Raw genomic sequence first — 12,698 nt, 5'->3', positions numbered from 1 at the left:
TCTGTTGATAGCAGCTGGCAAAAGCTTTGACTGTCTATGATCAACCATAAGCGACGGACTCGGTTAAGCCGGAGCTGGGCGCAACTGACCATTATCATCCAGGAACTGGATGTGTAAATTTCGCATCTGAGCTAGGTAGTCGAAGTTGGGGTTCAAATCTACCGCCACAGGACGTCCGGACTTCTTCGGTGGCTTGACATGGGCCACGCAATTCACTGTAACATCAGGTGCTCGGAGATTAGCCTAGGGGGTCTAGCCGAGTTGGCCAGGCTGAGGCAGAAAAGGACCCTACTCACGCGGAATGGACACATATCGTTTTAGGTCTTTGCGCTGGGAGTTGGCAAAGTACAGCATCACTCGCTTCCCATTGGGGCCCCGGAGAATGCGGAGATTCTGGCTGATACACTCTTCTCCGCGGCCCTTGGACTTAGCTTCGGCCATTCCACCAATAAATATGAGCTTCGAACAAAGCAATAGCTCTTGGAATGATACACAATCTGCGAGTGGTATCAGCTGCGGTTCCTCGTAAACGTTAGTTTAGTCTTTTGCGCCGGTCGCGTACCTTCCCAATTCTCAAATTTATATGATAGCTGTGTCATGAAAACCACCTGGGAGGTCTGAATGGTTTGGTTCTCCAGGAACGAGACGCGGAGGGGGTATTCTGCGGAATCTTTGGGGTGTTCGAGATGCGGCACGGGTAATTTGGTGCCATGAACTGCACAAGGTCAGCTTGGTAGCTGCATGCGAGGTGCCTTACGGGCTCACTGACAGGCATGAATAAAAGGCGTCTGTTGCCCGAGACCTCCCCCCAGCTCGAGACATCGCAGCGCTCCCGATGAATCCTTGCACACATCAATATAGCTGTATCGTAGTTTGAACAGTTGGCCGTTCCTGAGGAAAGAACTGTGGTCAACCGTTAGCCGCGAGCCTTGGAGCTGAACAACAAGCCGGCTGAAAAGGACCTCCGGTGCGCGACATACACAGTCATGTACGGGTTCAGTTCAAGACGCACTACGTCATCGTAGAGTTGCCATGAAGGTTTCCGAGAGCCGGGGGAGGTGGCGGGACTCTGGAACAAGATGCTGGTTGACGCGGACGACACTGTGGAGGTTGATATGGTGCTTTGGCGACGCGAGGGGCAGCTCGACCAGTCGTCAAAGTCTTGTTGACCGTAAAGGCTCATGGCCAAGAAGCGGGTTCAAGATGTTTTGGCGTGGATTGGGGCGCGCAGTCGCATTCTCATAGAGATTTATGGCCGGCTTTCCAACATTGGGGATATCGCGTCGAGATGAAGCCATCAGATTATATTAGGGCGGCGTGATAAGCGGGTAATAACGAACGGGCAGTGGAGCGAGGCTGGAACGTGCTGAAATGGGTGGCTCAGAGATCGTCCTGTGGATCCACCCGTGATGCTCCCATGTGGCCCTGGACGGGCTCCGATTCAACCGTTAGCAACTTGTGTGGCTGTTACAGTGCGGGCAATGTGCTCGGGAAACACTGCCTTGCTAGATGGGCCCGACTTCACGATCCGACAGGTGGATCGTTCCTCGAGGCTTTCTGGAGAGCATTTCGCGTGCAGGCGACTTCGCAATTCGCCTCGGATCTTTTCCAGATTTACCTTTTGTATACCCATGGAACCTTACTCTAAAACTAAACTCTAGGCCAATTCACCTGGGGAATCCCCGATTTATTCTCGAACGATTCGGTGGAGACGCTACAGAACTCTACGGGTGGTCAATCAACAGCCCAGGTGTTAGCTCTGAGTTCCGAAGCAGTTATTCCGAAAGGATGCCTCCTACATAAATCTCTCGCGAATTGTACGAGGCCTTCAAGAAAAGAGGCCCAGGTCAAAGGATCTGAGCAGCAGTTGAGAACCTCGCTCTTTGTGCGTACTATTGTCGAGCTTGCTTCAAACACATCCAGGTCCTAGCCTTTCATAGCGAGGCTAACAGAGGGAGCTCCAGGAATATCCACGCATTCAGCTTTTTCCCCCTCACTTTGCTTTTTTCCTTTTTTAGCACCCCTTTCTTTCTTTCTTTCTTTCTTTTTTTTTTTGGTCATCTCTCCGACTAAGATAGCCATCCAGCAAATAAGAAGCCCCACCAAACAGACCTGCCTCGCTCATGGCACGTGGCGAGAAGGAGCCACAAGAGCCGGTGATTCCTATGTCATCATAGCTAATGCCCTCCGAACTAGTTTCATAGATGCATCTAGGCATTGAGAAGTATACGAGTACCCTTTGGGCTTGGTAAAACCTTGTCTGTCAAGAAAGGGAGTGGACACGAGGCGAGACTTCGACGCCCCTGCCCTGTCCTTGAATACCTAAAAGCGCACAGAAACATGCGGTGGGCATGGAGACGCTGAGCGCTCTCTCGAAGAGATCTAAAATCAAGAGGCAATCATAGAGATAATAAAGCTGTTTGATGGCGCCTAGGGCGTTGCGAACCATTTACTGAATAGTCTTGATAGGCCGACAGACTGGCTCTCCGCACTATTTCAAAGTTCGACTAGAATAATGTGGAAATTAGCCAAGAGGCTTCGAAATTTTGCGTGCATTATTCTCCTTCAATCTCTGATGCTCAAGACGGAGTCCGCCGTGTTGATTTGCCCCTCGCCCCGGCTTGCGGGACTCGGGGCTTGGCTAATACCGTATACCGAAACATAGAAAACACTAAATCGTATAATTTCATTGTAAAATATTAGTGGGAAGCACTAATTAGTACACGTCGCGGGCCCAGCATGTTATCATGGGCTCCACTACACCCGGCAGGGCGGCTGCGTCTAACCGCATGACCTCGCCTTGAACGGGAGGGGCTAGTAAGCTGGAGACCTGCTAGGAGACTTCAAATGGCCTGTTATTCCAAATGTGGTGTATTTCTTCCTCTCTATGCCACTATTGGCGACTGAAATGCAATTACCAAGCCGAACTTAAAGAAAGCATTGCTAAGACGCTCACCAATATCTATCACCTCGCAAGATATAAGGCCTAACCTTGAGCGATTTTCCTGATGCTTTCAATTTCACCAGATTGCTCACACATTTGGCGGAATACAGCGCCTTCTCCTTCATGACTTAGCAATTCCATCACTGATCCTTGCTCTACGACACGACCAGATTCCATGACAATGACTGTATCATAATCCGCGATAGAAGAGAGGCGGTGTGCGATGGTGATGACAGTGGTGCCTGCAGCAACGCTCGTCTTTAACGCCGACTGAATCAATGCGTCTGTGTCGTGATCGATAGAAACCGTCGCCTCATCAAGCACGAGTACTCGGGAACGGCGGAGCAGTGCTCGCGCTATACAAACCAACTGTCGCTGGCCTTGTGACAAGACTGAGGCAGAATGATTCAAGCTCTCTGATTGCAGACTCCGGAAAAGTTGCAGATCGCGGAGCATGTCGCACAGCTCAGCGTCCGCATATTTATCGAAGGGGTCAAGGTTTTCTTTCAGGCTCCCGTCAAATAGAGTTGGGTCTTGCGGGACAACGGAGACTGTTTGTCGTAACCTTTTGAGTGATATGGAGGATATATTCACGCCGTCAATCGTGATGCTCCCAGTGTCCGCCTCTAGGACTCGGATGAGCGCGAGAGCTAAGCTACTCTTACCTGCCCCTGTGCGCCCAACAATGGCCGCCCTCTGTCCAGCTAGGATGCTAAGATTTACATCGATCAAGACCGGATCAAGGTCTAAGGAGTAGCTAGTTGTATAGCCTTGGAACCGTACAGATCCGTTTTCAGGCCAGTGGGGTGGCAGAGTAGACAACCCGGACTCAAGGGGCTCAGTAGGCTCCTGAGTAATTTCAGTATACTCAATGATGCGTTCGGCAGAGTTCAAGCTTTGCTGAACGATGGCGTATAGCTGGACAAACCACAGGACATTATCTGTGAAGGTTGACGCGTAGGTCAGAGCCAGGCCGGCAAGTCCAGGAGTGACGGCACCTCGGTCCAGCCCGAGGAGCAAGAATGTCCCCGTAAGCCAGGAGATCACTGCACTAAGAGATGCAATCCGCAAGGTAAGCCATGCCTTCACGGCCCATCTCATAGCGTTTGGCTCATTGAACCCGTCAATCAGGTGGTGACTTTCGTCCGTGAATCGTTTCAGGTGTCCATAGGCACGTATGCTGACCGACCCAGTAAGAGCTTCCCCGAATTGCTGATACAGCGGCGACTGTCGGATTGCTTCGATTCGCTTGAGGTCCCGGGCACTGTTGATGAACATCCTCGTGATAACAGAATATACAAGACATATTATCACGGCCACTGGGAGGAATACAGGCAGCAGAACGGAGATCACTAGCACTACTGTACCCAGGCAGCAGAATGTATAGAACGCACTCATGGCTTGGGGGGCAATCTCTTGGTCCATTGCCTCGACGTCTTTCGAGAATCGATTGGTGATTTGCCCAAAGGGAACTTTATCAAAGAACAATAGCCGCGCGTAGAGAATCGAGTCGAGGAGGTTGTCGAAAATTTGTGCGGAAGCCTTGAGAGCCCCAGAGAAGACGGTGATATCGCGAATAAATGACGCAAGCGCGAAGGATCCAATGATCAATCCGTATACCCCAAGGTAATAACCAGAATTCACCCCAGCAGTTTGTGTGCGGGCCGGTGGCTCCTCGGCAAGGTTATCAAATTCGCTTACCCATCTCTTGATCCAGACATTAGTTCCCACGGAGGCGAGCTGCTGAAGAAGAAACCCCATCATCGCAAATGCCCAAAACCACCGCCCACCCATGGAGGAGAGATAGGTTCTGATAACAGACCACGGTACTGCGCCTGTTGCTTTCTCTTCTCGATACTGCGGATCAGTATGTTCGGGTGACACCCCCGTCCGAGGCCCCCTCGGCGACGGCCGTAGCAGAGCCAGAGGCAGTTGTAGGGTATGCAGGCAAAATGGAATGGGGTGCATCTTCCTCAGATGAGTCTTGGATATCGGATTCTGGCTCACGTTCGCTAAGGAAATTTGATCCTGTGAACTCCGAGGCGGTCCCTTGCCGCTTAACTCGACCATGCTCAAGATAGATCGCAAAATCGCAATGCGGAAGAGCAAGTTTGGTGTGATGTGTAGCCAAAATGCATGTCCTGTTTTCCATGAGCGGGCCTTTGAGCGCTTGGAAGAAGACGCTTCTTCCTGTGCGCGAATCCAACGCACTTAGACAGTCATCCAATAAGAGGATTCTCGCATCGCTATATAAAGCACGAGCTAATGCAACCCTTTGCTTCTGGCCACCGGATAGTCGACTCCCGCGTTCTCCTGCAAGAGTCAAGTCGCCTTCATCAAGCTCGGCGAGGTCTTGAGCAAGGCACACTGCGTCTTGCACCATGATGTAACGTCCAAGATCCAAAGGCTTCCCAAATAAAATGTTGTTCCGAATGGTTTGGTTCAGAATCCAAGGCTCTTGTGGACAGTATGCAGTATCAGTGGCTCTCATACTGTGACTTTCGCCCGCGGTAGGGTCATCGAGTTCCTGCTGAAGTGAGGAGGCTACCCTGCCTCGAATAAGCTCCATCTCCCCCAGTAAGGCCAATAGCATCGACGATTTTCCGGATCCACTAGGGCCAAAGATGACATTGAGGCTCTGTTGGCGAAATTTCACGTCCAGATCGGAAAGCTGAAACCTTGTCTCCGTCGACGATTGGGCGCCACTATTCTGGCCAGCGTTTGGATCGTCCCTAAATGTCGCAGGCCATCGAAAACTAGCGTTGTCGAAACCAAGCTGGAAATCCACATCATATAGCGCTTGATCATACTTATTTGTCTCTCTCTCTTTCAAGAACCGTTCTATTCGATTGATAGACACCAGTGACTGCATGAGGTACGAAATTGAGATAGCCATGCTATCCAATGGGATGCGTAGGACGGCAAAAGCAGCCAAGGCCGGGAAAGCGACCTTTGCCTCCAAATCTCGCTTTTGGAGAATGGTATAGCTGAAGAGAGTCAAGATAGTCGTGATAAACGGTAAGGAGAAGAACATAGTCATGGATATTGACCACCACAGAAAGTTGCCGCGCAACTCAGAGAGCTCCGCTCTTCGCAAGTTTCGCACATTCTCGCGGAACTCGGCCTCCCACGCACAAAGCTTGATAGTCCGAATGTTCTTGATAACCTCGTTGCTGGCTTGCACGCGGGCGTCCGAAGCTCTAAGTACTTTGATCCGAGCCGCAACCTGTCGTCGCGATATGAGTAGATTCAGTGGGAACAGCGCTGCCATCAGCAGAATACCAAGAATGCCGCTGATTCCAAGAATGCTATATAGCACAACAGATGCGATTGTGACCTGAAGTGGGAAGTTCACCCAAACAGTATGAGTGCGCGCACTGAATTCACTAACAGACGAGGCGTCGACGGCCATCAAGTTGAAGATGTTCCCGTCAGAAGCGTGAGTATCCTCTCCCAATCCTTCTTGGACTTCGGGAGTCTCCGTGCTGGGGTTTGTGGCTCTCCTCCTGAGGACCTTTGCAAATATTTCGTTTGTCAGAATTGCACGGACTTTGAAGCTGATCTTCCGGCCTAGCCATTCGCACTGGCAGTCGGCAACGGCTGCGACAAGCCCAGAGACCAAGAGGCCGATGATACAAAGCCGAGCATTGTTTCGAGACATGGACTCAGGTGCCTGCATGTACGCGAGAATATCACGAAGCAGTACTGCCGGCAAAAAGCTCATCAGACTGAAAATACTGGCCCAGAATCCTTGGTGCAGAATATCGTATTGGAAGAAACGATAGAGCCGCGGCAGCAATCTGAGACGGATTGAAGAAGTATTCTGAAATGCGTTGATCACATATGCAGCTTTGTAGTCCACACGTAGAGGATAAAGATCGGTCGCTTCAAGTGGAGTCTTCAGGGCTCTCCAAACGGCGTCACCCACCCATGCAAAGCATCATGTTGAGAGAAGGCTCGCAGTAGCCTCTTTAGTTGATTCATCAATGCATTCTTCCGCTTCTCCCTGGAGAGCTTTGGAGCTCAGCCTTGGTGCCGTGATATGCAGAAGTAAAAGTCCTGTCGAGAAAGCCATCCGGAGTAAGGTGATAGGATCCCACAAGCTTCCGTAGGGGAGAAAAGAGATTCCACAAGATATTACTCAGAAGTAAAATCCACAGTGTCGCGTATATACCACCCAGATGTTGATGCAAATGCACTGCTGGGTTTGGCTGTCTTCTTTCGTTTCTCGCAACCTTTTGTGTGGTTTGGAGCGCAATCCACAAAACGGAAGAATAAACGGGGAGACAGAACAGGCCGATGGGCATTTGGTCTAATGGATGCCGTACGAGCACGAATTGCAGGAATGTAAGCAAAGTACCAAAGAGGAGGAGACCTTCTGACACAGTCAATAGGGGCCCATGATGCGACGTAGCAAATGGTATTGCGGCATTTCGGACATCTGCTTGTTGGTGGCTGGGATGGCCATTGCTGGAAGACTGAAAGGTATCCAGATCTACCTTTGCGCGTCTCCAGCGAAACCAAGTATATTGCATCAGCAAAATGAGGGCTGATATTGCAATTCCAACCTGCGGAATCACGTTTTCAAGATATTGTCTCTGGATGCAGGATGAAAAATGGCCGTCTTCCCAGAAGGGAGGCGAACAGGCTAGTGATAGGTGTTTCATCTTCAACTAATATGCCATAGGCTCGAAACCAAGGAACCCAGCGAGGCGGACGTTGAAAATTGAGCTTTAAGTACCTGGAACTTGGCCGTATTGAGTATTGAGTCAGGCATCAACCATTTTGACATGAACAGGCAACCGATATCGCAGTGGAATCCCGTAGCCTGCTTTAGAGAAGAAACGCGCAATATCGTGGGTCTGATCTCGACGGGCATCTCGACAACAGGACGCGCGACGGAAACTTGAAGAGGTAAGGCCCCCCCGCGTTTCTCTGATTACATTGCCACAACGGTCCGCGTACGCAATCGCAGGCTACACATTTAATAATTAATCCCGAAACTTCAGTTAATTAATTCGGCAGAACCTCGAAGCTTCCAGGCAAGGTGATGAATAGATAATAGGGCCGAGGCCCTCTGTATTAGGCCTTAATATTTATGACCTGGAGGCCAGCCCGCAAACATCAACGGATTTCAGGGGCATAATGGTTGATACTCATCAAGAAAATTAGACAAAAAGAAAAGCAAAAGAAAAGCAAAGAGAAAGAAAATGGTACAGCCCAACTAAACCTTTCTTTGTTCGGTCCAAGCTAAGACCACAGGATCTAGTACATTTGTGATTCAAGTTGTAGTGCCGATGATAGAATTGAGAAAGAAATTAATTACACCAATAGGCCACGGCGGAATTTAGGCCTGAGCCTAACAAACTTGAAGCCACATAATCAAGCTTCGAGATTCCAAGGTTGGAAAATCTGCCTGTTTCTTATGACGGGATTACCCCCACTACTTCTAGTTCCTGTATTTCTCCATGAGCACGCTTGTTCCCGGAGCAATATTCTCCACTAATAACTTTTCCATCAGAATCATCGAGGCTCCCACCTGCTTGTAGATCACTTTCTTTTCTAGGAGGCCCAAAAGCGTTTGAAACAACCTCCTTATTACATTACAAGAAAATGAATCAGCATCAAACCAAGGCCTGAAACCGACTACTACTGGTCTCTTTGTACGATTAGTAGTAGGATGAACCAAGTAATATACAAAACCCCGGTTGCAGAACTTAACATATCTCCTCAATCTTCTTGAATTCATTCAGCTCAGCAGTTACCCGCTAGCTCTCAAACAACCAAGTCATTCCACGCGCATCACTGCTCGATGCCTCAAGACCGCAGGGCAGACGCGGCGAGATTTGATTATCTCAGGAACCAATATGCTTCTTCCAGGGAATACCCAACTCATCTGCCGCCAGACTTTGCGGACGACTTTCAGTGCACGTTCCCGCCTCTGCCCATATTAGATAGACACGGCCGAGTCCACACGCTGCCTAAACGAGGGGAAGATGGCGTCCACGGAATCCCTGTCACTATCATTGGCTCGAATGATGACGGCCCCCTTCCCGAACATCTCGAGCGGTTGTCAGATGAGAGAGGAGGTAGAATCTGGTTCTTTTCAAAGATCGGATTAGGCATTGTCGTGGCACTATTGATTCTTCCGCTTGCGGTAAGGTCCTGGAGATCTTACTTCTCTCCAGAAACTACCTCAGTTTCCAAGACCTTCCTTCCAGATCTTGGCCCCATCGACAGGCTCGGGACTGTCGAATATTCCTGCGGCCAGACAGCGAAACAGGCGCAAGCATTAGGATGCGTTTACGATCACCTTACCGGGTGTTGGCTTAATCGGTTCTGCTCGAGTCGGATGAATGACGAATACATGAGGTACTATGCGGGGAAACCGCCTGATATGTACTGGGATGCAGCGCTGCAGAAGAAAGTGCAACGATGGGAAGAGATCGAAGAGAGCCAACAGTCGTATTACTGGACTACGAAGCGCGACCAGGCGATCCGCTGCTTGTTTTTGTTGCGGCGGGCTCATGATTCGTTCCAGCATAACCGTCTCCTTGATAACGTTACAGCAAGCGACGCAATCGTAAATCATTGCGTTGGATACATTGCGGAGTGGGTTAGGCCGCCTAGTATCTTACCGGACGAAAGAGTCAAAGAAAGGAGGGGAAAGTGCTTTCTGTCTTGTGTTAGAGTCAAAGGGTGGGAGGGAAGGGTCCAAGCGTGGAACTGAGATAAGCTCATGAGTATATCATTGTTGCATACATAGAATGGCCAGAATCGGAAAGTATATATACGTATTAGCGGGCCTAAATATGACTAGGTACTCGGTGATTATGAATAATACATCGATACAAGATGTCCGATGATTGCCCAGGTCCCGTACACAATGGCTATTTTACAGAGCGACAGCAAGTCCGAGCAGACCGACAGCACCAGCGACACTGTAGGCAAGGCTACCAGTGGCCATAGGGGCGGCACCGTTGGAGGTGGAGGAGGGCGACGCGGAAGAAGAAGGAGAAGAGGAGGCAGAGGAGTCGGAAGCAGTGGTGCCACTGGAAGAGGCGGTGCTGGTCACCATGGCGGATCCAGACGTAGTGGCAGCGGACTCGGAGGTGACAGCGGCGGAGCTAACGGAGGCGATCGCGCTGCTCAGGCCAGTCTCCTCGGCGGTAGCTTCAGAGGTAGCCCAAGCCTTGACGCTCTCGGGCAGGCTGTTGTACCAGCCAGGGAAGACGCCGCTCTCGGCAGCTTCGTAGATGGACATCTGATCGGCCGTGTTGGTCATAACCTCTTCGAGCCAAGTCTCCGGAATGGCAGTCTCGAGCACAGTAAGGATCGAATTGGGGATATGCGAGCTGATGTAGGCAATTTCGCTGCTGAGAATGTCGTCCTGCTCGGAGCTCAAGTCATCGACACTGTAGGAGTCGTCATACTGGGCGACAGGGCTGGCCAGAGCAGGGGTAAGAAGCAGAAGAGACAGAAGGGCCTTGGACTGCATGGTGAATGAATCCGTCGGGCGCTGAGTTGGATATTCTAAAAAGAGTGGCGTGAAACGGTGTAGGGGGGATTGGGGGTCATACACGTTAAATAGTCAGATTCTAGGCTCACCACGCTCATCGGCCTTGTCGGCAAAAGTGGCCCCAAACCCTTAAGTGGAAATTTCCCTGAGGCTCTGCTGGATTCTACTGGGTCGAATAGCGCCTCCGCTTATCCCCATTTGGATGCGAACTTCCTTCTGCGGTTTAGCCGTGCAAGCCAAACGAGGCTGAGGAAGCTAACGATATTAATCAGTCATTTACCGGAACCAAGGAACAGGGGTAATTTGGTCTGCTAAAAACCTTGTGTTGCTTGTCTATTTATGAGGCTCTCACGGTTTCTTGGTATGTATCTCCTGAAGCTAGCCAACTATGCTTCATGGAGCAAACCGTCTGTGTGCGGGATACACAATTTTGGTTCAAACCCAGGAAAATGCGGGGTTGTTTTGGAAAAACCCTGGGCAATAGTTTTCCAGCCAGCAGTTGGGGGTCCACATGGTCCCAATCAGCCTCCTGGCAGCATGCAACGTTAAGGGTCCATGTACACTTGCCACTCCACCCACAGGCTTACCCGGTTATCGAAGCGAAAAGGCCAGCCAATCAAAGGAGAACATCGGACAGTCATCGGTCGATCGCGCCAGAGCCCTTCAACACGCTCGGGTTCTGATACCCCCCGCCTCTGGCGTATGATAGGACCACCGCATGAAACACCTAACGTCGTGCTTGATTTCAAAAGCCGGATCCTTTGGAGAAGTCCTGGTCAAGCCCGGTGTGCGCTAGCAAGAAGAGTTCTGGCTCAGGATGCGATAGCACGGTGATTTGGTATCCAGGCCCATGTAGTTGGAGCGATCGATTGACAACGCGCATGATCAAACGTATAGCTAGGGCATCATCGGCATCCAAGACACCAGAGGAATCGTCTGAGTGGATTGAAGGTTCAGGCGATTCTCTCTACAATTCTGCCAAGGGATCTGGGCTTTTCGGAAGAGTTCCGATATTCTAGCTCTCGGCTTGAAGGATAGAAAACCAGTCTGGGAAAGGCATTTTCCTGCTAGTTCAAGACGCGTCTCTATCTAATATGTACTAGGACGGGGACTATCATCGGAATCAATGTTTATACGTTCCCCTTTCCGCCTCGCCATCTTACCACGACAATCGACTGCACACCACCTCCACGGCTTTCAGAGACTTTCTTCCAGTCCTTAAGCGTGCATACCTCTTCAAAGTCATTCTTCTCAAACACTCTCAAGCTACTATTGTTCCCCAAGTTTACCGAGGCCCTTATGTCACGAGCCTTCATATATGGCACTGCCCAATCATGGATCAGCGTCCGTAGAGCGCTTGTCATGATGCCTTGACCGTGGTATCTTGGTGATAAAAAACCTATGGCAAAGTTAGCGCTTAATTAAATTATGAAGTTTAGAGATCTCATGATAGAACTCACATCCTATACCCCACGCAATACTTTCGTCTCCGGCAGGCAGTTCCTTATTAGCGTTCTGCGCAGCCGTTCGCTCCTCACTGTCCTGGGGGTACTCGTAAAACGCATACCGAGTAATCGTGATATCGCCGATCACACAATCTTCCAATGGATGGCCATCTTTATCCTCCCTGGAGACTAGGCGGATACAAGAGAACGGCGATTCGCCAAACACTCCAGGGTCTGCAGGGTTGGCCTGTATAGCTTCGACAACCGGGAGCAGTTGTTCGCCTATAGATTTCACCCAACTCACTCCATTTTCATATAGATACGGCACTGGAGGACCGTCGAGGACCATATAGATCTTCGGATCGTTGAACATCTCCACGCGAGGCGGTATATCTTCGTCGAGTCGGTCCAAACGGTGCGGGGTGATGATGATGTTGGTATGCGGAGCCCCGAGACGCAGATACGGCTCTTTGGTGTTAGGGTTTAGATAGAACGGCATATTGGCAGATGAGCTCCGAGGTGTTAAAGCCTTAGACTACCGCAAGATTCTTTAGAAGGATTATTTGTGGCACTGTGATTGCATGTGACCCGTGGCACGAGACATGGTTCTCAAATTCGGCCCCCCGCCCCATCAGGGGTTCCACCCCGCCTCGAGCAGACGGACTTCCGGACTACCAATTCATAGCAAAATAAAGAAATCAATCTCATTAGGGGCATCTATCACTTTATATGCACAGACCCTATCATGCTCATTATATACGCCAAAAAAAATGATCCCAGAAATCCATCC

General features: G+C 50.3%; 6 protein-coding genes across 6 annotated transcripts; 1 reads left to right on the top strand and 5 right to left on the bottom strand.

Moving 5' to 3' along the window:
* Window positions 1-63: 63 nt before the first annotated feature.
* Window positions 64-1,183, bottom strand: N7468_006733 (uncharacterized protein; the record flags this gene model as incomplete). Its single annotated transcript, XM_058476029.1, has 5 exons — window positions 64-215; window positions 297-497; window positions 563-715; window positions 770-903; window positions 981-1,183. The coding sequence occupies 5 exons, from the start codon at window positions 1,181-1,183 to the stop codon at window positions 64-66; spliced, it is 843 nt and encodes a 280-aa protein (XP_058328919.1).
* Window positions 1,184-2,986: 1,803 nt separating this feature from the next.
* N7468_006732 (ATP-dependent bile acid permease) lies at window positions 2,987-4,738 on the bottom strand (the record flags this gene model as incomplete). The annotated part of the gene is made up of 1 exon (XM_058476028.1): window positions 2,987-4,738. One exon carries the CDS (start codon window positions 4,736-4,738, stop codon window positions 2,987-2,989), a length of 1,752 nt encoding a protein of 583 aa, XP_058328918.1.
* A 70-nt stretch (window positions 4,739-4,808) lies between these two features.
* Window positions 4,809-6,623, bottom strand: N7468_006731 (uncharacterized protein; the record flags this gene model as incomplete). Its single annotated transcript, XM_058476027.1, has 1 exon — window positions 4,809-6,623. The coding sequence occupies one exon, from the start codon at window positions 6,621-6,623 to the stop codon at window positions 4,809-4,811; it is 1,815 nt and encodes a 604-aa protein (XP_058328917.1).
* A 2,133-nt stretch (window positions 6,624-8,756) lies between these two features.
* N7468_006730 (uncharacterized protein) lies at window positions 8,757-9,674 on the top strand (the record flags this gene model as incomplete). The annotated part of the gene is made up of 1 exon (XM_058476026.1): window positions 8,757-9,674. One exon carries the CDS (start codon window positions 8,757-8,759, stop codon window positions 9,672-9,674), a length of 918 nt encoding a protein of 305 aa, XP_058328916.1.
* A 165-nt stretch (window positions 9,675-9,839) lies between these two features.
* On the bottom strand, window positions 9,840-10,442 carry N7468_006729 (uncharacterized protein; the record flags this gene model as incomplete). The annotated part of the gene is made up of 1 exon (XM_058476025.1): window positions 9,840-10,442. The coding sequence occupies one exon, from the start codon at window positions 10,440-10,442 to the stop codon at window positions 9,840-9,842; it is 603 nt and encodes a 200-aa protein (XP_058328915.1).
* Window positions 10,443-11,208: 766 nt separating this feature from the next.
* N7468_006728 (GNAT family N-acetyltransferase) lies at window positions 11,209-12,407 on the bottom strand (the record flags this gene model as incomplete). Its single annotated transcript, XM_058476024.1, has 3 exons — window positions 11,209-11,430; window positions 11,627-11,862; window positions 11,924-12,407. 3 exons carry the CDS (start codon window positions 12,405-12,407, stop codon window positions 11,209-11,211), a joined length of 942 nt encoding a protein of 313 aa, XP_058328914.1.
* Between the last annotated feature and the right edge of the window lie 291 nt (window positions 12,408-12,698).

This window comes from Penicillium chermesinum, assembly GCF_028974085.1.
Source record: "Penicillium chermesinum strain IBT 19713 chromosome Unknown utg000005l:1.0-4115287.0:1.0-4118363.0, whole genome shotgun sequence".
Taxonomy (NCBI): Eukaryota; Fungi; Ascomycota; class Eurotiomycetes; order Eurotiales; family Aspergillaceae; genus Penicillium; species Penicillium chermesinum.
The sequence above is the reverse complement of the archived record's forward strand: the minus strand, read 5'-3'. Positions and strand labels throughout refer to the sequence as shown.